The sequence below is a fragment of the Nelumbo lutea genome, chromosome 5, assembly GCF_056320005.1.
Source record: "Nelumbo lutea isolate HS-2025 chromosome 5, American lotus-T2T, whole genome shotgun sequence".
Lineage (NCBI taxonomy): Eukaryota > Viridiplantae > Streptophyta > Magnoliopsida > Proteales > Nelumbonaceae > Nelumbo > Nelumbo lutea.
The window spans coordinates 74,834,757-74,859,194 of NC_142688.1; the positions used below are offsets into that span (position 1 = coordinate 74,834,757).

At 35.8% G+C, this 24,438-nt stretch overlaps 1 protein-coding gene and 1 long non-coding RNA gene across 8 annotated transcripts; one reads left to right on the forward strand and one right to left on the reverse strand.

Moving 5' to 3' along the window:
• LOC148852937 (tropomyosin) lies at positions 1-6,038 on the reverse strand. Of its 6 annotated transcripts, XM_088943395.1 has the most exons (13): positions 5,808-5,833; positions 5,608-5,694; positions 5,192-5,322; positions 4,892-5,025; positions 4,279-4,337; positions 4,134-4,188; positions 3,987-4,037; positions 3,490-3,529; positions 2,026-2,066; positions 1,838-1,951; positions 1,268-1,315; positions 750-869; positions 1-377 (listed from the first exon to the last, which is right to left on the reverse strand). In XM_088943395.1, exons 4-13 carry the CDS (start codon positions 4,982-4,984, stop codon positions 309-311), a joined length of 690 nt encoding a protein of 229 aa, XP_088799521.1. In that variant the 5' UTR covers positions 4,985-5,025; positions 5,192-5,322; positions 5,608-5,694; positions 5,808-5,833; the 3' UTR covers positions 1-308. The 6 variants fall into 6 exon arrangements, with proteins under 6 accessions (XP_088799521.1, XP_088799516.1, XP_088799518.1 ...); XM_088943390.1 differs by lacking the exon at positions 5,192-5,322 and having other exon boundaries at positions 5,808-6,038; XM_088943392.1 differs by lacking the exons at positions 1,268-1,315; positions 5,192-5,322 and having other exon boundaries at positions 5,808-5,976.
• A 3,615-nt stretch (positions 6,039-9,653) lies between these two features.
• LOC148852938 (uncharacterized) lies at positions 9,654-11,060 on the forward strand. 2 transcript variants are annotated; one of them, XR_016099542.1, is made up of 2 exons: positions 9,654-10,329; positions 10,450-11,060. It is a non-coding gene; the product is annotated as an uncharacterized LOC148852938 (long non-coding RNA). The 2 variants fall into 2 exon arrangements; XR_016099543.1 differs by having other exon boundaries at positions 9,685-10,329; positions 10,444-11,060.
• The last annotated feature ends 13,378 nt before the right edge of the window (positions 11,061-24,438 follow it).

The window sequence follows — 24,438 nt, forward strand, 5'->3', positions numbered from 1 at the left end:
TGTTGAATGTGAGGATTTCTCATAGAAAAGATCAGTTTAGAAGATTTGTGGGATGCACTATCCCCAGATTCTGTTAGTGCTCTTCCAATGTTTTACTTTTACCAAAAAAAAATATCGTCCATAGGTTTCTACTTTCTAGATGTTCACCCATTATCTTCTGTCTGTGTCACCTCGCTGGATTTAACGGATGTTCATCTCTCTTTGCATATCTGCATGTTCTGTAGTTTCATTTATAATATCCATGCTTGTGCAAGATCTCTGCTCCCATTTTGAATACAAGATTATGTCTTGTATAGCTTTGGGTTTGATTAACCACTATTCTCCAACTCCACCTTGTATTCCACTCCACAAGGGCATTTAAGCACATGAGAAATTCCCTGTAACAAATTGAAGGCATCTGAATCTCTTAGCTATTGATATTTTCTATGGATTTAAATGGAAAACATCAACAAAATGGTACTGCAGTAGACGTTTTTACAGTCATCTGATCAGGAATTTAGCACTGACAACCACTGTATTAAGCAAAATGCTTAAAAAATCTATTGCTGATAGCAGAAGGGCTTTGACCAATCAAAACCTTCCTGTGAATTTGATAAAAAACCACCACCTGATTGGTTACCAATTTTATGATACCGGTTGATTTGGTTACAAGTTTTTCATATATCATAGTCAAACCCTTCTGTATGAGGATCTTTTGGGCTGAAAAATAGGGTCGCAAATTCAATAATGAAGCCATTACGCATTCTCACCTTCAATTGTTCAATTCGGTGCTGCAGACACTGCAAATACTCTACTTCTGCAGCATTATCAGACAGCAAAGCCTTGTGTTCCTCTTCCAATGCCTTCATGTCCATTGTTATCAACGCTGGCTGGTGCCAACCATCCAAACAATTCTATAATTAAATAAAATAAAATAACATAAAGCAGTAAATTTTAGTATAATCCTTTTGAAAGAACACTGCCAGGATGCAAGGATGGATGGCAGGTTTTGCAAGGATTAGGCCCCATCTTCTGAATTATTTCACTGGTTTGTAAGAAGAGTACAAGACACAGAGAAGTAGGTCATCATACTAGAAGTATTGTGCCTATGTCTAACTTAGAACGTACTTGTTTTCCCCCACAAATGGTTGGAAGTGACAGTGTGAGTTGTGCTGTACATTTCTAAATTGTGCTTTCAGAGGAGTATCGTCTTACATTAATATTGATAATCTCAAAACTACAAAATAAAATATTAAAACAATCAGTGTGAACTGAAAGGTTAACTGACCGGAAAGCTAGCAGTCCTACATTTCAATTGCTCAATAGATTTCTTTATCTGTAACACATAAGTAGGCTTCATGAAACAAACTTTAAAATAAAAGAAATAAATAATTGGTGAAAAGAAGCACAAGTTGTATGAAGAGAGTAATTACAGTACAATAAGACCATACAAAGTAGAATATAAAATTTCTCTAATAAATGAACTCAAATACTTTGATCTTGATTCAGAAAAACCAGATTTGAGGCTCTTTTTTAGAACAATGAACAGAACACCACTTAAATGACCAGAATAAAAGACCCCATCTCTTGTTGATTAACTTAATTTAAAACCAACCCAAGAGTTGCAATGGACATCTAGAAGGTAGTTTCAGCATTGGGAAAAGCTCACTTCTGCGGGTCATTCTATTCCTATTCAAAATGATTGACTTTGGAGTATTTGATTGTCCACTGCAAAATCTTTGCACTTCCCATTTTCATGAGGAATTCAACCCCAATTTCCTCTATCATATACAGGAACATGACAACCCTAATTTACAGTTACTAACACTGCCAGATGCTTTTTATATAATACTTGTACCTTGCAATTCTCCAAAACAAGCTTGGATTTATTTGCCATTATCTCCTCAAGCTTAGCTTTTGAACCATCCAACTTGGTCATTACGTCATTGTACTTCTCATTTGTTTCTTGATCCTGCCATTCTGAAGGTAATCAAAAAATAATTATGAAAACCAAATAACTTTGCTCATTGCTGAAAATGTTTATACCATCCTGTGTGTTTTGGGATCCATTGCAATGCTAGTTTTGACTGCAAATAAAATGTAAATATATGAGAGAATAAATGTTTCAAATGCAAAGTTAAACTACTAATGCTTACACATCAGTTCAGCATGCAGATTATCACTTTTGGGGTATGGGTGCAATTCAGGCCAGGTTAGGTTGAGTTGAGAACCAACCCTAACCTGACCCAAGTTGTTGAACCCCCAACACAAATCCAACAAAATGACTTTGGGTTGGTTTTCGTTTGGGTTGGCCCAATAATTTCAGTTATTGTTGCTAAAACCCTTCTATTTCCTAAGGATTAGCAACTCAGTTTGGCATTACCACATGTACAAGAACATAATTAGAAGTATTATACTTATGATACTTTACCTTTGCTCAAAAAAAGAAAAAAAAAACACATGTACAAAAACATAATTATGGTGCATTAGAAGTATTATACTTATGTGATACCAGAATTTTTTTTTTGTTTTTAAACTTAAAATTGATGATATATACATATATTCATGAAACGCATAGTTGTATACATTATAATGTATACTTACATTATATGCAAACATATTTATATGATATTTATACATTCAAATACAAAGACAATTTGAGTTCGGGTAACACAACTAGAAGTGAAGTTGTATTCATATTTTTCAAGCCTAACCTTAATGAGCTTTACCAATGCCAATTACAAGTCTATAATTAAATGAATGTAATGAAGTGGTGTATGGACTTGTTTCCTGAAATTGGTATAATAGAATGAATGGTTAAGACGATCTGTGTCAGATCTTTATTTGATAAAACATATATATCAAAGAATCTTAGAGATCTGGTATTGCAGATGACTGGTCCTACTCATTGTACTACACATAATTTATCCATAATAAGCCTTCCCTAAGGCCACACAATGTATGAGTTCCTCAATCAAAGATATGTTAATCTGGTCAGAAGATATCAATAGTCATAACTCAACATACTTGGTGCTTACTTAATCCTTGACAACAGTTCAGCCTCTACCTGCTTCCTAGTTAGGAGTGAAATATAATTTTCCTATGCAAATTGTATAGTTTCTGGTACTGTTTCTTATTTCCAAATAAAAGATCTTTCATTAAAGAAATCATAGCAGGAAAAAGCATCTAGGAAACAGGATTACTAGCAGACACAAACTAAAGATTATAAAGACATTTTATTAATCCACTCCTGTAACTAGGTGTGAGGAGACAAAAAATTAATTGTCTTGATATTTAAACCCTGTAACTGTTGTTATGTGAGCAATTTCACTTTCCTTCCTTGCAACATGTTTGAAAAACACATCTGAATCTTTCAGAATTCAGAATCTAGTCTTTAATTTTAGGTGACATGTATTAAGCATTTGGACCAGAAAAAAAGACTTAATCATGTTGCATAAAATACATCAAAAGAGAACTGGAAACACTGAAACATGTTTTAATAGGTCATACCTCTTATATCTCCTTCATGGGCACCGGTTTTTGTCTCAACCTGTAAAAGTTGTAACAATTAGGATCACTGCAAAGTTCCATAAAGCTACAAAAATGGAAGTATGAGCAGCGTATTGTGAAGATACAATTCCCTAAGTTTAAAATCAGATACATGTAAGATAATGGGTTTAAAGAGATTAACATGATCAAATTGTTAGGCAATAAACATCTACTGCAAATAAAAGAGACTTAGATCACATGTCAGACTTGGTCTATAATTGACTGTTTCACCATCTGTAAAAGATTTCTCTGGAACCCTTCATTTTGTCCTTCTTGCTTTTTAAATTGAATAAATTGGGCTTAAATTTGTGTAGAAAGAGTCAAGCCAGGTTATTTACAGAAATCAGACTAACGAAATGCAGATACTACTGAGCCTTTGTTAATTATGATGGCCTATCACCAGCAACCAAAATCCCAGGCAATAGAAAGATAAAAGCAGGTATCAGTTACAGATATACCAGTCCTAGTTTTCCAGCATTAGTGTTGAGTTTGTGAGAATTGATCCAATCCTGCTCAAAATAGAAAAGATGCACTTTTTGTCAAGTCATTGGAAGGAGGAAAATGATCGGCAGAGCCACTATGAAATTACATATTTTTTAATTAACCTGCTGTTCTTGTAACTTTGCATTCATGCCCTCCATGATCTTGGCATAATAAGTTCTGCACCAATACAGCAGAGCAAATTTATTTGGCTCTCTAAAACATAATCTAAATTGACGTCCATCTTTATGGTTCACAGGTTGATATTACTTCTTCTCTTTCAGTTTGGCAGAGGTATTGACTCTTTCTTGTATAAGAAGTTCCAGGGTCTGTAACAGAAAAGGAAGAAAAACAGAAGAAAAGAAATTAAATTAAATTAAATTAAATTAAATATTGTAGAGTATTGAAGTGTTTCACTTCATAAAATTTAAGCGATATTTTTTTATTCCCCACTTATATATCTTATTTTATTCCTGACTTGTATTCCTTCGGAAATCAGAAGCAAGAAAATCCTCCAATTATTTGCATACCGTGCACAACAAATTCCTCCTGTACAACCCCAAACATTCAAAGCATCTCTTATATCTACTTACATAATTAGGTTAGAGTATGAAGATCGATTTGGAACCAGTTACCATGCAAACTACAAATTTCACACACTAATCATGCTTCTTTAAAGTAGAACTTGAAAAAATTACAACATTCTTATTTTCTATGCAACCCTTTGAGCATGGATACCAACCTTGTGATCAGAAACAGATATAGAAAAAATTAAAGAGAAAAAAATACAATGTGGATTCATTTCAAATGCAGAATCTCTAAACGGTTCCCAACCTCCCTACCGTCTTAATTCAAATGGGTAATTTGGAAATTAATAGCAAACCTGAGAAAGAGTGGAGGAATCATTGTGTAGGGAGGCAATCTTCTTCTGCTTATGAAAAATTTTTGAGCATGTTTGGCCCTTTGCCTTCATCATTCGTTCAGTCTCCTCTTTGAGACGTTTTGTGTCAGATTTTACTGCAAAAATATCCACGGAACAGTAGAAGCACAGTTTTGGCAAGTAGTTTAAAGTCTTGGCGGCTAAAGAAAATGGCGCGAAGTAACAATACGGAACATGATTTAATAATATCATTACACAAAAATAAATGATCCACTAGAGCGTTGGATTGGAACATGTTCTCACGAGATTTCAACACACAAGCTGAGGTTTTTGTAGCATAAATGCCGCACGAAAAATATTCTAATCTAATGGCTACTGAAGAGAGCTAAATCAATCCCAGGTCGTGAAGTCCATCCAGTCTATAAGAACAACCCCTACAATAAAAACTATCCCAATCAAATGAATGAAAGACTAAGGAGAAAAGAAATCTCCAATCGAAGAGCAACAAAGTAGGAGCCTCGACAGCCCCGAGCGGAGTCGTCGAACACTCATGCTAGCGTACACCGCGCACATTATATTAATTCCTTTAAATCGTCGTTTAGAATTTCCGGCGAAGTCACCGGAAAATGCGGATACCGCAAACAGAGGGATCTTCAGAGGCAAGAACAAATTTAAAGGAAGAAAAAAAATGTAGAAGGAAATTAAAAAGAAGCCGATACCTAGATCGTGGTCTTTCTCCATGGCGCGGATCGTTGTTAGATGCATTTGCTCTTCAACAGAGATCTTCGTTACTTGATCCTCCACCTCTGCGAATAGATAGATGCCGAATTTAGAAATAGAAACGGCGAAACTAATTGGAGTTAGAAATTGCCGAGATCTCCAAAATCACATTGTTTTAATTAACTTCAGAACTATATACCGTTCATTTGAGATCGAAAGATCTTCAGGTTCTGGAGATACTCCTCCATCTCTGGTAGATTTTCCTTGGTTTCTGCAAGGAAAAGGGTTCTGAACAAGAGAGAGAGAGAGAGAGAGAGAGAGTAGAGTTTGAGTTTTGAGTTTGAGTTTGAGTTATGAGAGAGGGAAATTGGATATTGGGAGCGAGGAAAATAGGTAGGCCAGTCAACGACTCAACGAATTCCGAAAGTCCGGTATCCATTGACATCCGATCCGTTTAAAATCCGATTCCATTAAATATTATATATAATTTTCTAGCAAAAAAAAAGTATTATATATAATTCACAATCATTAAATTGAATATTTTAAATTCATATAAATTTATTGTATATTTATAAGCAATTAAATGATTTTTTTAAACATTTTAATATTTTATAATTTTAGTATAATTAGTCAGACTTCAAATACGAATCTGTTTTATGAGTTCGGATTTTGGACCGGACACTGAAATAGTGCAAAGGGTATCCCATTATGCAGTTCCAAATTCGAATATTATGCAGTTTCAAATTCAAAAATTCGAATTCAATCCAATCTGTCTATAATCAAATTAGATATGGATCCGAATTCACGTCTGCGCCCCACGGAGGTCGCCTACATATTCCAACCGTGTATCGAGAACATCTCTCACCGGCAACTTCGGGGATGTGAAAGTGGGGCGTTTGTGGGGCGCCCTGTATGGGGTGCAGATGTGTTGTATTCATGTATTTGGATCTGCCTGTAGGATCCAATAATATATGTAAAAATTTTAATTTACATCTACTTCTCACACCAACCTCACAGCATATCCAATTGTGCATTGAAGACATCTTCCCATGAATGATAATATATAAATTCAAAAATATTCCTAATGTATGATTGCAATAAAAACTATGAGAGTGTAAAACCTTGTCTTATGAAGACTCAGTAACAATACATTTTTTGTCACATTTACCTAACCACACATATGAAATGATAACATACAAGTTAGTCCCTACCCACCCCAGATTTTATGAAGACTCAGTTTGGAAGGAATACAAATACAAATATGTGGAGTGCAAAACCTTGTTTTCTGTATTATTTTATATGTATTTGTATTGTAAATACATTTGTATTTGTAATCTTTCCAAACTAAGCCTAAAGCATTTGCCAAACTAATCAATTCACTAGGGATCCACCTAAAGTGATAATTTGCTTGGGACAAGATTTTCCTGAACACATTGAAGAGGTGAGTGAATCTTCACGGTGCCTTTACCATTGACTATTCTCGGTATGATTACGTGTACCTAATGAGACATAAGTCTGAATCATTTGAAAAGTTCAAAGAGTTCAGACAAATAAGTCGAGAAACAGTTAAGGAGAGAAATTAAGACTCTTCAATCAGATCGAAGCGACAAGTATCTCTCTGACGAATTCAAGGACTACTTAAAAGAAAATGGGATTGTATCACAACTGGCTCCTCCTGCTACACCACAATTGAACGATGTGTCAGAGAGGAGAAACCGGACTTTATTAAATATGATCCGATCACTTCTTGTCCATTCAGAATTACCCAAATCCTTTTGGGGTTTCGCGTTAGAGATCACGATTTACGTGCTGAACTGGGTTCCAATCAAATCCATTCCTAGGACTCCATATGAGCTATGGACCGGTAAGAAACCAAATGTAAGACACTTGAAGATTTGAGGTTGTCCAGCACATGTTAAAAGAACTAGTGCTAACAAATTGGAATCCAAAACCAGCCATTGCCTATTTGTAGGTTACCCCAAAAGCTTTGTAGACTACTTGTTCTATGATCCAAAAGAGCAAAAGGTGTTTTGTAGTCATAATGCCCAATTCCTAGAGGAAGATTACATCATGGATAATCATCATCAGGAAGTTGTTCTTGCTCCTGATGAAGAGAGCCCAGTTCACCACCAGGTAGCTCGCCACCAGGCAGTTCTTCACCAGACAGTTCGCCACCAGGCAGTTTGCCACCAAACAGTTTGCCATAGGCAGTTCGCCCCCAGGCAGTTCGCCACCAAACAGTTCGCCACCAGATAGTTCGCCACCAGGCACATCACCATCGGGTCAAATAGGGAGGTACTTAGCTACAAAAAGCTAAGTTCCCATCTTACAAAAAGCTAAGTTCTCATCTTACGCCAGGTTCGGGCACCATGATCTTACGGAGAACAAGGTCACTGATGCGGAAGCTCTGCTTCTTTACTCTGGCATTGTAGTACCGAGCTACTTTTTGCTGGTAGGTCGATGGCCGGATGTACGCGAGGTCTCTTACATCATCCAGTAGGTCGAGGTTGGTACGTAACTTGTCTCCGTTTGTTTGATCGTCATATGCTTCGAGTCGTAGTGTATGTATTTCGATTTCTGCTGGGATTACCGCTTTAGTGGCGGTTTTTTTCCGTAGTTCGGTGAGCCCATAGAACTGTTCATTACTTGTCTGACTGTTTGCTTGTCGGAGATCAGGCGAAGCGGAGACAATATTAAACATCAAAACAGGTCGTGCGAGTGTAGTAACCCGGGCAAGAAAGAGATCAGGCATATGATCAGTTCGACAAATACGGTCTGTTCGAGAGAAAGAACAACCGGTCATTTCATTTCAGAATAAGGGAATGCACATTTTGAAAAAAAAATCACAGGCCCGGAGCTATTTCTTCGTTATCAGAAGGCACTTCAATCATACTCGAAGGTCCTGCATCGCCCTCGGAATCTGGCTCACCATCAGCAGCATTTGGCCATCTCTTGAGTTATGTGTGAAGTGAATATGGCACAGATATCGAACTCGGGATACGTGTTCTGGAACTGACAGATCGCCGACGCACGTCTTTCTGAAACTAACAGATCGTCGACGCATGTCTTTCTGAAACTGACAGATTGCCAGCGCACGTCTTTCTGAAACTGGCAGATCGTCAGCACACGTCTTTCTGAAACTGATAGAACGTCGACGCACGTCTCCTCGCATTAAAAACGACACAAAGCGTTTTTTCAAATTTGAAAAGACCCACTGTCACGTCTCCCAGCGGCACACTTTTTTGAACAGATTGCTGTGCACTATCACATCTGTCAGCATTTTTAAACAGATTGCTGTGCTTCCCGACTCTTTGGCAGACCTGAAAAATCCGGACGAACACCTCGTGCTCAATCAAAAACAGTTCGTAGTACGGGACAAATCCACTTGCCACCTCGCGAACTCCTCGCACCAAGGCAAGTCCCTTGAAACGAGTGGGGGGCAATTGATGAAGATTTGGCCCGACCTCGTAATTACGCAACAAGGCAAGGCAACAACTCGACACAACTACGCACCCTAGGAGCAAGCATGAAAGGGAGGAACCGGCGGTCTGAACTCCCTACCGGTGGTCCTTGCTTCCTACTAGGAGCCCAAACTCCCTACAAAGAGCCCGAACTGGCCTGCCCCATGGCAGTTCGGGACACACCTCTATCCGAACTCAAGACCACCTTGCTCACCACTCCAGCTCTTCGCCTCCAAGACGCTGAACTAAACAACCGTACCATGCCTGACACCGAGGAAGTTCGTATCCAGGGGCGACGCACCTGACTGACTTGGGATCTGACCCTTGACAGCCGCACTTCAAACGGCCACCTGCCACCGCCATCTCCAGTTACAGAGACGACTCCGACAAGGAGCAGTGGCAGTTCTGTCCTAGCAGAGGGGATGACACCTGAACTGGCAGAGCACAGAAGTAATCATACCCGACCTGACAAAAGACTTAGAGTGAGTGCATGAAGTGGTTATAAAAGGCTCCCTATCCCACAAGAACCAAGTATGTAAACTTTGCGCCATCTGATTTCTATCTTACCTTCTAATTTGAGAGAAAAATGCAAGGTAATTGGATAGCGACCACTATATTCATTATTTTTTTTTTTTGTGGTGTCTTGAGAGCTTCCACACGGTTGTCTCGTCCATTCGATCTGTCAATTATGGCTTTTAGAGCATTGGTAAGAGCTAACTAGTGGTGATTTGGGAGAGAGTCAATCTTCATCTGTCTATCTCTCCCCCTTGAGAATTGATACACGACGCCGAAATGAAATCCTTCACATCAACCTCTAATTCTCCTCAGGCTTATCATCACACCATAATAGGGTAGGCCGTTGTGTTTGTTACGGTGTTAGTCTTTTTAGAGGAGGAGGGAGGGGGGTTATATACTTGTATACCAGTAAGGGTGGTGCTAGTGGCACTAGCTATTGAGTATTGACACTCGGTAGACTGCGTAGGGAGAATTTGTTCCGCTGTAGGTTATGGTTATGGTTGGGTAGGTCGGATTGGGTTAGGGTTAGTATCGGGGGTAGGGTTGGCCTCAACCGAAGAAGTTAGCATTTCTTAAAAAAGTGAACTACGTGTGGATTTTTTCAGCACATTTTAAGAAGTTCTTCATTTTTTTAATGACAAAAATACCCTCATGCGAGTTTATCATCCTCCACCTCCATTCGAAATCCTGCAATATATCAAGCAGCGACGGCGTCAGTTGAAGGTCCACCGGCGACGTTTGAAGGTGAACAAAAAACGACCGACAGACCTGTTGTTTTACTCGTATCTTTGTTTTTCTATATTCCATCGATTTGAGGTTATTTTTTGTGTTTTTCTGAAACTCTCCTTTTCTCTCTAGTCGCAGATCTGTGTTTGGGCGATTTCAATAGCGATACCCTACTATCCATGGCGAGACCTTTGAGTACTAGGCTCCATGGATCTATCACCACAACCCTAACCCTAGAAAACCACCCTAGTTCCTCATCTGCGCAAAGGCCACAACAACAAACCCTGGTTCTTCGCCTTTCGCGGCCCAAAAAGAAAGTCACATGGAAGGAAGGCACGGTCGATAACGAGTTCCTTAACAACAAGAACTCTAAGAAGTGTTGTATCTTCCATAAGCAGAAGCCCTTTGACGAAGACGACAGCGACGACGATGATGAAAACAAGAATGGTCATAACAAAGATGGTGCCCACGGCAATGCTGACGCCGATCATGGTTGTTGTTCCAAGGATGGTGAGACTAATTCCTTCTAATTCCTTCTTGAAGAACGATATAGACCTCTTCAATTCTTCAATGTAAGATGTAAATTGGTTTATCAATTTCGCATGTTTATCTGTTTTAAAGGGACCCTGTTTTCTGGGTTTATTTGAACTTCGTATCAGAGAATTATTTCTATCAGATTTTTTAATTTTAATGTCTTACGGTGTTCTAACCTCTACGGTTAATATAAAATCTATATGGTTTTCTGATAATCTGGACACAAACGAGAATCGAAAAATTATTTTTTATTGAACTTTTGGGTTTGTCTTCCATTTCTGTTAATATATCATTGGGGTAGAATTTGAAGATATTATTGATTTCTGTTGAGGTAACGTGTTACTATTCTATTGACATGTCTAACACAAAAAGTCTTAAAACACCCTACTAATTCCATTCTAATAGAGGTTTTTCAATTTATGAAGAGTAATTTATCTGATTTGTCTATCTTCTTTACCACATCAGCTGCATCTGAAAAATATGATAATCTTCCTGATCTACTTTTCCAACGCCATTTGTTATTTCAACTACCGCCCTCAAGTCTGCATTCTATATTTCCACAAGCTTTGCATTGTTAACCTATTAACATAATAATCTTAAGGTCATGAGAAGGAGGGAATAACCCGCCCTATTCTTGCAACTTTTTTCTGTGTGTTTTTGCATTCGATCATGAACTGATCAATTGAACCATTAAATATATTTGAGTCAATCGAGCTTTGACTTCTTATGCTTCATTTTTTGTTCTTCCTTTTTTTTTTTGTATGGATTCATTGTATTATACTAGCATTTATGATATAGAATTCCATATTTTTGTTAATTTCCTCTCCTGAGTTTATCTTAATTGCTAGTATTGTTCTACCGAAGAATCTCAAGTGAGGCATTCATGTTGCCATTTTCCAGATTTTTCTGTCACTCATTGTTGTTTTATTATTATTTTTTTGGCCTTGAAGGAGGTCTATTTGTGTTTTCTTATTTTACTTTTTTTTGGAGGGATACGATTTTAAATCATAAAACAAATTTATAGTCTAATTGAAGCAAAATGAAATTCACCAATCTCCTTTGGTTAGCTGACAGAAACGTGGACACATTCCTGCCCTTATCTTATGGATGAAGGGAGGCTACATATACGAAAATTTTTGGAAGATGTAGCTTGAAGCAGTTCTCTATCATGTATTAGACATGTGGTTGTATAAATTGTTTTCCTAATTCAAGGCTTTATCATGCCCTTCTATTGCAGCTGCATTTAGTACATCAAGATCTTTCACTTGTATCCAAACATGCCCAAAAACCATTCCCAAAAGTCTTTCTCAGAACCCATCAAAATTTAGGAAGAACAAGAATCCAATCCAGAAATCTTCTCCCAATAGTTGAACATAATTTTTTTGACTTAGCTTTGTCTTCAAAGAGCCTACTATTCATTTCGTACTAAATCTTCTAAAACTACATAAAAGGAACACAAGGCGAATCTATTTTTGCCTTCTTATTCCCATTAAGATCTGACTAGCATGCAAATATATCCTTTAGGCAACTAGGACTCCTTCTAATCATGCCAAAAAGCCTAAAGAAGTTACCCCAAATACAAGATGAAAATCTGCATAACACAAGAAGATGGGCATTCTCGTCTGCTTCACCACACATTTAACTAGACCTGATCATTGGCTGGCGTCTGGCCTAGCTTTTGCCAAAATTTGAATCAGCAAATTGGTCTGGTCTGAAGCCCTAGTTCAAAGCAGTGTAAAGTGTTCATGGGTCGAGCTTGGAGCCTGGCCTGTGAACAGGTCTACACATAGTACCTGTTTACAATTTGTAGCCTTCTACTTTTCAGGTGATCTTGGGTCTGAATATTATCCAAATCAATATACCATGTGAAAGCTTCCACCCTAGGTGGAATCAAAATCCCCCAAATGTCTTTCAAGTTTCAAGTTTGAGATTTCTACTTGATTTCTCAATGAACAGTTGTAATAGGATTTTACTGTGAAAACTCCATTCCTGCACTCCTTTCAGGCCTCCACCATCATTGTCTTTCTGAATAATTTGTTTTTCCATCATATTTTTTGGGTGATGTCCTTGTGGTTGAGTGTGGGGTAAGAGATTTATGGGTTTACATGCTGCCAGAGAGTGAGTACATTAGTTCAGTGAAGGTCAGTGGTGGAGGTGTTAGGCAGATAGAGTAGTAGTTTGGAGTGCTTTGGAGATGCAACAAATGGAGTGATCCCCCTCCAGTCATATGGCTACGGGTCGGTGCTTTGGAGATGCAAAACCATCTGATTGGGCTTCAAACCAGATGGTCGGACTGTTTGACCCAGGAACTGGTGGCCAAGACAGTTCCATTTTTGGTTGGTTTTTAAGACCATACTTTCAAGCACATCTTAAAAGAAGCTAATGTGCTAGCTGACTTCCTTGCGAAGCTGGGACAGGATGGCCAAGTGGACATGTTGAATGTGAGGATTTCTCATAGAAAAGATCAGTTTAGAAGATTTGTGGGATGCACTATCCCCGGATTCTGTTAGTGCTCTTCCAATGTTTTACTTTTACCAAAAAAAAATATCGTCCATAGGTTTCTACTTTCTAGATGTTCACCCATTATCTTCTGTCTGTGTCACCTCGCTGGATTTAACGGATGTTCATCTCTCTTTGCATATCTGCATGTTCTGTAGTTTCATTTATAATATCCATGCTTGTGCAAGATCTCTGCTCCCATTTTGAATACAAGATTATGTCTTGTATAGCCTTGGGTTTGATTAACCCCTATTCTCCAACTCCACCTTGTATTCCACTCCACAAGGGCATTTAAGCACATGAGAAATTCCCTGTAACAAATTGAAGGCATCTGAGTCTCTTAGCTATTGATATTTTCTATGGATTTAAATGGAAAACATCAACAAAATGGTACTGCAGTAGACGTTTTTACAGTCATCTGATCAGGAATTTAGCATTGACAACCACTGTATTAAGCAAAATGCTTAAAAAATCTATTGCTGATAGCAGAGGGTTTTGACCAATCAAAACCTTCCTGTGAATTTGATAAAAAACCACCACCTGATTGGTTACCAATTTTATGATACCGGTTGATTTGGTTACAAGTTTTTCATGTATCATAGTCAAACCCTTCTGTATGAGGATCTTTTGGGCTGAAAAATAGGGTTGCAAATTCAATAATGAAGCCATTACGCATTCTCACCTTCAATTGTTCAATTCGGTGCTGCAGACACTGCAAATACTCTACTTCTGCAGCATTATCAGACAACAAAGCCTTGTGTTCCTCTTTCAATGCCTTCATGTCCATTGTTATCAACTTTGGCTGGTGCCAACCATCCAAACAAATCTATAATTAAATAAAATAAAATAACATAAAGCAGTAAATTTTAGTATAATCCTTTTGAAGGAACACTGCCAGGATGCAAGGATGGATGGCAGGTTTTGCAAGGATTAGGCCCCATCTTCTGAATTATTTCACTGGATTGTAAGAAGAGTACAAGACACAGAGAAGTAGGTCATCATACTAGAAGTATTGTGCCTATGTCTAACTTAGAACGTACTTGTTTTCCCCCACAAATGGTTGGAAGTGACAGTGTGAGTTGTGCTGTACATTTCTAAAATGTGCTATCAGAGGAGTATCGTCTTACATTAATATTGATAATCTCAAAACTACAAGATAAAATATTAAAACAATCAGTATGAACTGAAAGGTTAACTGACCGGAAAGCTAGCAGTCCTACATTTCAATTGCTCAATAGATTTCTTTATCTGTAACACATAAGTAGGCTTCATGAAACAAACTTTAAAATAAAAGAAATAAATAATTGGTGAAAAGAAGCACAAGTTGTATGAAGAGAGTAATTACAGTACAATAAGACCATACAAAGTAGAATATAAAATTTCTCTAATAAATGAACTCAAATACTTTGATCTTGATTCAGAAAAACCAGATTTGAGGCTCTTTTTTAGAACAATGAACAGAACACCACCTAAATGACCAGAATAAAAGACCCCATCTCTTGTTGATTAACTTAATTTAAAACCAACCCAAGAGTTGCAATGGACATCTAGAAGGTAGTTTCAGCATTGGGAAAAGCTCACTTCAGCGGGTCATTTGATTGTCCACTGCAATCATGCCCTCCATGATCTTGGCATAATAAGTTCTTGTAACTTTGCATTCATGCCCTCCATGATCTTGGCATAATAAGTTCTGCACCAATACAGCATAGCAAATTTATTTGGCTCTCTAAAACATAATCTAAATTGACGTCCATCTTTATGGTTCACAGGTTGATATTACTTCTTCTCTTTCAGTTTGGCAGAGGTATTGACACTTTCTTGTATAAGAAGTTCCAGGGTCTGTAACAGAAAAGGACATTGTCAAAAAAAAAAAGGAAGAAAAACAGAAGAAAAGAAAAGAAATGAAATGAAATTAAATGAAATATTGTAGAGTATTGAAGTGTTTCACTTGTCAAACTTAGGCTTAAAGCCTCCTTAACAAGGATTCTTTTACATTTGATTATGTAAAAACTACTATAATTTTACTTCAAGAAATATAAATATCCATCTTGTTTGGATGTTTTCTTATCACCAAATAAAGTATAAACATCTACATTGGAAATTAAAAATAATTATGTACATAAAATGAAAATCCTAACAACCACTCCCTACACCTGTCAATGCACCCATTAACGACTCCGTAGTACTTCCGGCACCAATTCTTGCTCAAAATCAGCGGGATAATAACACCCCAAAAACCCAATGCATAACAAATAGCCACGTATGAATAGAAAAACAAGTCTTCATCCATGACCTTGGCTAACAATTTCTTCTTTCCACTTCCAAAGTCATTGCCTTTAGGCCTTGGTGGCTTGTTCTCGAACAAGGAACAATTCATTTGCAGTGGTGGTCCACAGAGTTCATCATTACCAATATAACTATTGTTATCAAAAGGAATGAAGTGATCTTCATAAGGGATCCTGCCTGAGAGATTATTGAAGGCCACGCTGAAGGTCGAAAGAAAATTGAGTTTGGTTATTTGATGTGGGATTCTTCTTTCAAGTCTATTGTGGGAAAGATCCAAACTTTCCAATTGTTCTAGATTTTGAAAGGATTCAGGGATATGGCCTGCCAAAAAATTATTGGAAAGGTTCAATGAGTGGAGTTCTCTCAGGTCTCCTATTTCTGTTGGAATTTGACCTGTTAGTTGGTTCTTTGACAAATTAATTCCGATCATGTACCTTAGAGGATTATCTTCGTATGTGTGCATGCTACCCTTTGTGAAAACATTAAATTTGACTTCACTGTCCATTTCGTCTTCTAGAACAAAATAAGGGAGAAACTCTTGAAGTTCAGGTTTTTCCTTCCATGATGTAATGTTGTTGAGACAAGAAGGTATGCTTCCTGACAATTGGTTATTTGAAAGATCTAATGTGTGCAGTTGTGTCATTTGGCATAATGACTGGTATTTGGCCAAAAAAATGGTTTCCTCTTAAGTGAAGAACACCCAAATTTGGAAGATAGCCAAGCAAATAGTTCCCACTTAGATCCAACATGTAAAGAGATGGGGCACTTGATGCATTGATTATGATGGGTTTTGTGAAGCAATTTCCTCCAAGATGTAAATCAACTAATCTATCCATTTTGGAAAATATTTGCATACCATGCAGCTTGTTGTTTGATAAGATTAATTGAGATAACATGGTTTTGTTTTGGGATAATCCACCGGATACTTCTCCTGTTAGGGCATTGTTAGACAAGTCCAGCATTTGTAATTGCCACATCCTACCGAAGGAAGATGGAATCTTGCCTTCAAGTTTATTCATTGACATGTTAAGAAAATGTAGGTCGGGAAAGAAGTCACCGATATTTGTAGGAAGCTGGCCTTTGATTTGGTTGTCAGAAATGTCAAGAAAGGACAGTCTTGCTGTTTCATTTTGGAAAGGCATTTTTGGAAGTTGGCCAACTAAATGGTTTCCCCTTAACGACAAGTGTTTTGGTGAAGTATTATTGTACAACAACCAGGGAGCAATGGTTCCTTGAAGAGAGGTATGAGCTAAAGACACTTATGTTAACTTGTATTGAGTGAAGAGAAAATTTGGAATGACATTACGACTCTTCCTATTGAGGTTGCAATTGTCTAGATTTAAATAATTTAATTGGAAAGATGGAATCCAATATGGTGACTCAGTATCAACATCCAAGTTATAATTGTTGGAAAGATCAATATTGGTTAATTGGAAGAGATTAGCAAAGATAGAGAAGGAGAGCTCTCCAGAAAACTGGTTATTTGAAAGATAAAGGGACTCTAGTGAAGTTAGGTTGTTGAAAATCCAAGGAGCAATGTTGCTTGTAATTTGATTATAAGAAAGATACAATCCTTGTAAGTTCCTCAATTGACAGAGCCCTGTAAAGAGAATTTAAGAGACGTATCCATAAGTATGAAGATGTATTATACTATATTTCATATAACAAGCTAGCATTTCTCAATCAACTATTTCTTTCACTAAATGGCATGGCATTCATTAAAAGAAAAAAAAAAGTAATTTTAGAAGTTCAATAATCCATTTTCTCTTTCTTCCTATGCTTGATACCATAATATATTAAGCTTGGCAACAAAGCATCCTTGCATCATATTTTCCTCAAACTGATTCTAAGTTTCTCTTTCTTTGAGATATTATTCCCAATAAAACATATATCTAGAAACCAAACCACCCATGTGAATGTGCAGAGTTCAAACTCAAATAGGTGCTTTACAAACAAGTGAACAGGAGATCTCCAAAGTTGGCTATAAAAAGAAGGCCTAGGTGAAAGAAAATTATTGTTTTGTGGACTTTAGTGAAGAGACAAGTCAAAACTTTTAGTGAAATTGTTAATGGTTATTAATTAAATGCTTGGGTCTTGTACAATCTGATCCAGATCGGACTATCCTTTGCTGTCTAGACAATTTTCTTGATCCAATCAACTCTCGTCTAGATTGTTTTCTTGATCAGATTACAGAAATTACTTTTTAGACCGGTTATTTTATTCAGTCAATTCTAGCCTGCACTCTTTTCTTAATCTTGTTCATGAATTACTAATAATTAGTAGTAATTCAGTTAAAATTGTTAGAAATTAGCTGTAATTTTTGAAAATAAAAGGTGGAAATTATTAATTTGAGAAAACTAGTAATAATAACAAGTATTATTTGAATAGTAATAATAATAATTTTTTTAAATAAACACAATAACAATTATTAAATAATCATATTAAGTACAATAATTTAAACAACAAAAGTTTACAAAATTAAATGATAAAAGTGATTACAATTTTTTTAAATAATTTTTATTATTCAATAATTTCGTTAATTATTTTTTGTTATTTCATTAATTTGATCAATAAGAGAATTTCACTAATTACAGTAAATTATTATTCAATAATTATTTAAAAATTTGCAAAACTATGTCAAATTTACAATAACAATTTTGATAATATTATTATTTTGAATTACAAATTATTAATGTTATATTTTCAATAATAATTTTCATGATGTTATTGATATTAGGGCAAATTTCTTAGACTCACAAATACAAATATGTACAATGCAAATGCATACAAAATAATATAAAATATAAGGTTTTGTATTCTACATATTTGCATTTATACTCCTTCCAAACTAAGCCTAAAGTATCACAGGTTTAGTAAATTTAATCATCCACCCCTATACCCAAGTTTTTGGACAATTGACGATCGTTGGTTATCATTAACAAGAAAATTGAAAAGACTATTTTACCCTTCAATCCTCCTCAAATTTTCAAAATGGAAACAACCATCACACTTTCTATTTTTTTTTTCAAAATGGAAAAAAAGACGAAGCAGCATAAACCTAGCTTGACTACGCAACCTCAAATCAGCCTCAAATCCTCTTTTGTGGTTTGTAGTCTACTCGGTCGGAGCAAGAGGTTTACAAATGGAATGGCGTCTCTCTCCTAGCTACCAGTGTTTAGAAACAATCTGTCAAAGTGGACCCTAACAAGGCGATTGATGCCAGAAGTCAAAGCACATAGAGCAACGCATCTGGTAGTAGCCAGTGTTCGTCATCCAGCTCTTTCGGCCGAGAATTCAAATATCAGGTGGGACCAGTGGTTGTTTAACCTATCGGAATCAACTACGTCAAATTTGTACCTGATTTCCATGTTCATCGTACCGTGGCGTGAATCATGTTGTGTTTCGGCTTGGATGGATTCAAAACGGTGAATGGAGAAAGGGGTCCCGGAATTACTACGAAATGCAACTGGGTTTCTGAAATTTTGTTCAATTTGTGAGGTAGGTAAAGGATTATGCTGGATAACTCAACAATCTGTGGCTGAGAATGCTCAATGAACACATTTTCCTTTGAGATGTCGGGCGACATTCCCCCACCTTGAGAGCCAGATAGCCATGGAACATAGCTATTGTGGCGCTAAAATCACAGAATGTACAAGAAAGATGGAGGGAGATTCCAGTTCGGAGTTCAAACTTGTTTGGATTCAAAAAGCAACAGTGAAAAAAAGAGGGAACTACAGATCTGAAACACCATTTTTGCCTCCTAAGAAACCCTACCAGATATAGACAGAAGAATCTAAAGAGAGAAGAAGGTCGGTTGCCTGATGTATTTCGAAAGAGAGAAATCGAATGATGCGGTTGCCTTTGAAATTCTCCTTTTGGATTAATCGGAGATTTTAATCCACGACCACAGGTAAAGTAAGTAAGAAACAGAAATTGCCTTCAATAGATGCGGTTGTTATTCATATGGAGCCCAGTTTCTCATTGTCGTGGTAGCGGAAGAAAGTCTAGTTCGAGTAGTAGTGGGTTCATTATGACCTAGAAAAAAGCACGCTCAAGGTCAGCATGCAAGGAAGCGAAAAGCTGATTTCTCTGCAACTGATGGAAGGACAGAAAAAAAACTGATTTCTCTGCAACTGTAGCTAATTAGGACAGAAAAAAAAACTGATTTCTCTGCAATCAAAACTATGAATACAGTGATTCAACCATTACAAACAACAAAGACGAATCGGCCTCCACCTTCACAGATCCCTCCTTCAATTCCTCTTCAACCAGAGTTACTCCTAGTTTCTTCACGGGATCAGTCCACACGTGAACCCACCTGGCTGCCCTCCTTCGTCAAACATCAAAAAGTAATGGGTCTCTGCCTACTGAACCTATGGCAGGGAGTGTGATGGACAATCATATAAATAGAGGTAGAAGGGTTTTTTCAGAATTTTCCAAAAAAAAGTAACGGTCACCTGATATTGCAATTGAAGTGAAGGAGTGTGAGGAAAGTTAACGGTAAGAGAGGTTTTAGATAATTGTTAGAAAACTTCAGGGTATTTTAGACAATATGTAAACAATAAGGGCAGTGCTAGTCAATTAACTAACTATAAGGGTAGCTTAGGAAAATTGTCCTAATAATTATGGATAATTTATAGTCATTACTTTTATAGTAATTATAATTTTAAAATATTGATTATGGATAAATAACTAAACCATAAGGATAATTTCATAATTTCAATAATTGTTGTTATCAATTTATTAGTCATTATTGAGAATAATTATCTATAATTTTAAAATTTAAATTATTCATAATTATTAGGATAAATTTCTTAAACTACCCCTACTATTTAGCTACTTGTCAAATTGTACCTAGGGGTGCTCACGGTTCATTAACCGAATCGTGGGCCTATTTTTGAAACTGAACTGGGGTTATCGGTTTTTGGAAAACAAGTAACCAAAATTCAACCAAAGCCAAACCGGTTAACCGATTGACCGATTCGAGTCAACGGTTTTTCAGTTCTTATATTTACAATATATTATAAAGTAATATATAAATATATAATAAAAAACTAGAAATATATAATGTTATATTTTAAATAATATATAATATATTATATGTTATAAATATATATTCATATATAATGCATATTTATTAATTTATAATATATATAAATATACATAGATGTACGTAATATATATATATATATATATATCGGTTAGATTCGGTTTACTATTTTGGTTAACCGTAAATGAACCAATATCTTTGGGTTTTAAAAAATATCAAACCGAAACTGAACCAACCAATTTGATTAACTGAATTTTTTGTTCAGTTTTGGTTGGTTTTTGGTTTTTCTTGCTCACCCCTAATTATAAATCTTATTATTTTAACTATTGTCTTACATTATCCTTACTATTTCTGAGATAAAATGTTGCTGGTATATAAGATACTCTCAAATCCCTCGATGTGTTTCCTTTTAACCAGCGTAACCTTTTCTTTTATAATCTGAAATAGAACCGCTCGTTGACCTAGGTTTTTATCATTCGAAATAGAATTGTTTTCTTTTAGCCAGTGAGACTTGTTACAAAGCTAAGACAAGGATTTTTGTTTCTAATTTGAATTCGAGAGTTGTAGGTTGGGATTTGGTCACAAAGCTGAGACAAGGCTTTTGAGGAAGGTTTTGTTCTTCTCTGAACAATGGTCACAAAGCTGAGACAAGGCATTTGAGGAAGGTTTTGTTCTTCTCTAAACAATGGTCACAAAGCTGAGATAAGGATTTTTAGGTAGGTTTTGTTCTTCTCTGAGAGATGGTCACAAAGCCGAGACAAGGCTTTCTGTTTTTAATTTGAATTCGACGGTTGCAAGTTGGGATTGGAAGCGTGTGACCATGATGATCCAAGGCTTTGTTCTTCTTTGAGCACCGAGAGGCAACGATAGCGTTCTTTAGAGATGAAGGTTTCTCCTCCCCACTTTCTTTCTCTTTCTCGATCTCTGGTGGTCTCCCTCGATGTCATGTGAAAACGCTCCTCACCAGGAGCCACAAATCGGTCGTCTTACCAACAAATTGGCTTGTTGTCATTGTGGCAAAATTGGGTTTTGACAAAGTAGGGAGAGGGAGAGGGACGAAGGGTGAAATTGGGTTTTTGAAAAATTATGTGTTACGTGGTGTCAGGTGTTAACAAAAATTGACCATAATTATTTTAATTTACCATACATATCATTAAATAATTGCTATAATAAAAAAATTATTGATAATTATTAACAATTAGTGATGATTAAAATAATCTTTTGCCTATGAAAAAATTTGTTATTCAATAATTTTTTATTTCAGTAATTTAATAGTAATACTACAATTACAGGTTCCATAGAAATTCTTGATAATTTCAAAATTATTGAAAATTATAAAATAATAATAGTAATTTTTAATATTTTTGTCATTTTAATAGTTGGATAATTATTGGAAAGTTCAGTAATTACAGTATTTTTTATTCAAGAATTATTCAAATTTCAAAATGTGTAAAATTTACAATAATTGTTATCAGTAAATGACCTTCATTATATTATTTCCAATAATTAACAGTAAATCATTTTTAATTATGGGTAAATTTTTAGAAATTATTGAAATTGTAAGACTTATTTGTCTGAAAATTAGTTTTACAATTCCATATCAGTTAATTTTATTTGAAATAATAAAATAATAATATATAAAATAGAATGATAATTAATAATATTAAATATATTTGAGAAATATTTAATAAAATCCACTAAAATAATAAAATTAAAAATCAATTATAAAATAACAAAGACTAGTTAAAAACTAATAGCACTAATTACTAAAATTAATAGAAGGTGATAAAAATAATAAAGTTACAATAAATTAACCTACAATACATAACCAAACCAAAGGATAATGCTTGGGTCGAACTTGGTCTCACTCAAACCAATTTGCATATATAAAAGAAACTTTCAAATAAAGAGTAGGTAAGATTGATATAATTGGTACCTGTTGGTAAACTTGTAAGCTTGTTCTCTGACATGTCGAGCACTTCCAGTGAAGAGAGGTTATGCAAAAGGCCTGAGGGTCGGCCTTCATTGGTTAGAGAGTTATAACTTAGATCCAATTTCTTGAGATTCTTCAGTCCACCCAATCCTGCAAATGTAAATGCACCACATATATATTAAATATTAATTATTGTAACTACACTACGTAAACAGGGCTTAATTAAATAAGAAAATTTATTTATTAACAATCCACATCCCATAATTTAATTAATTAAGAGAATATTCTTATTAATTACTGTAACTACGTACCTTTGGGAATAGCCGGTAAGCCTTTGAGATTATTGTCTGATAAATCTAGCATCTCCAAGGAAGTGAGATTATGTAGTAGGCACCATGGAAGTTCTCCATTGCTGCCCAGATTGTTGGAATCCAATCTCAATTCTTTAAGGTTGCTGATTTGACATATTGCTGATGTATAGCATGAATGCACCGGTAAATTGAAATTCATATATTAGTGTATAATTAAAATCATTTGCAATTAATTAAGGATCCAAGATATATAAAGAAGGGGAATACATGCTTGTTCGTGTATTAATTATACCCTTTAGAAATGCTGAGGAAGCTTTGAGATTATTGTCCCATACATGAAGCCTTTCCAACAACGTCAAATTACGTAGGCATAGTAATGCTTTGCTATTACTTCCAATATCATCGTCACCCAAATTGTTTCCAAAGAGGTACAACTCTTTAAGATTGGTTGCTTGGCATAGTGCTGCAATAAAAGACATGACTAGTAGTAGTGTTATATCCCAATGCAATGCATATATGAACCCACAATTAAGATCAAATTAATATATAAATTTTAATTTATACCATACCATTAATTACAACAAGTGACGAGGCATTGAGATTGAGATTTCTTAAATCAAGTGATTCAAGATTATGGAATAACTGGCACCCTGCTGGTAGAAGTAGTAGTTCACTTCCAATATCATCATCATTTCCCCATAGCCCCAATTCTTTGACATTGGTGGCTTTGCATACATCTGCAAGCAATGAAAACAAATGTTGAATTAATATTAATGTATGATAGAACTAAAGCTATTATCATCAATTATCATTGTATTTTTCTTATATAATTCCTCTTTATATAAATAAATATAAACATACCGTTTAGGTCACCGGGCCAGCCCTGGATGTTATTGTTAGTGATAGATAAATCGAGATGAATTTGAATTGATTATGATGGTGAACCAACATTCTTGTCGAATAGAAGGCAAGGGGGTAAGTTGTTATCACTTGGTTCGGTTACATCTAGATATAGCGAGAGATTCCTGGCTCCACATAATGCTAAGACATACATCATGCACCAAAAACAAATTAAATATAATTAATTAAGCAAATCGAGTATGATTGTGAATCAATACTTAATTAATGCATAATTACTTACCTGTTAATAGTGATGATGAAGACATATTACGTTGATTAATTGATAAGGATACTGCTTCTAAGGAAGGGAGAGCACGCCCTAGACAGCCAGGGAGTTCATCATGGCCAAGACCGTTCCTTCTCAGATCTAATTCTTTAAGATTGCGTAGTTGACACAATGCTGTGCAAGCCATGCAAATATTTATAAATATCCTTAAATTAAGCATTATTTGTTCTGGAATATGGAAAGTTCGATCATTAATTAAACCCACAAGAGTATTATATACTTCAATTCTATTACTTACTGGGAGTAGGAGAAGCAAAATAATATTAATTAGTAATTACCTTGTGGCATAATCCAGCCTCCAATGCCGTTGTCATATAGAATTAGGAAT

Coding starts and splice junctions, on each gene's coding strand:
- LOC148852937 (XM_088943390.1), bottom strand. CDS start 5,856: ATGGAGGAGTATCTCCAGAACCTGAAGATCTTTCGATCTCAAATGAAC. Junction 4,038..4,133: donor CAAAGTTACAAGAACAGCAG/GTTAATTAAAAA, acceptor TATTTTGAGCAG/GATTGGATCAATTCTCACAA. Junction 378..749: donor ACCGAATTGAACAATTGAAG/GTGAGAATGCGT, acceptor AATTTGTTACAG/GGAATTTCTCATGTGCTTAA.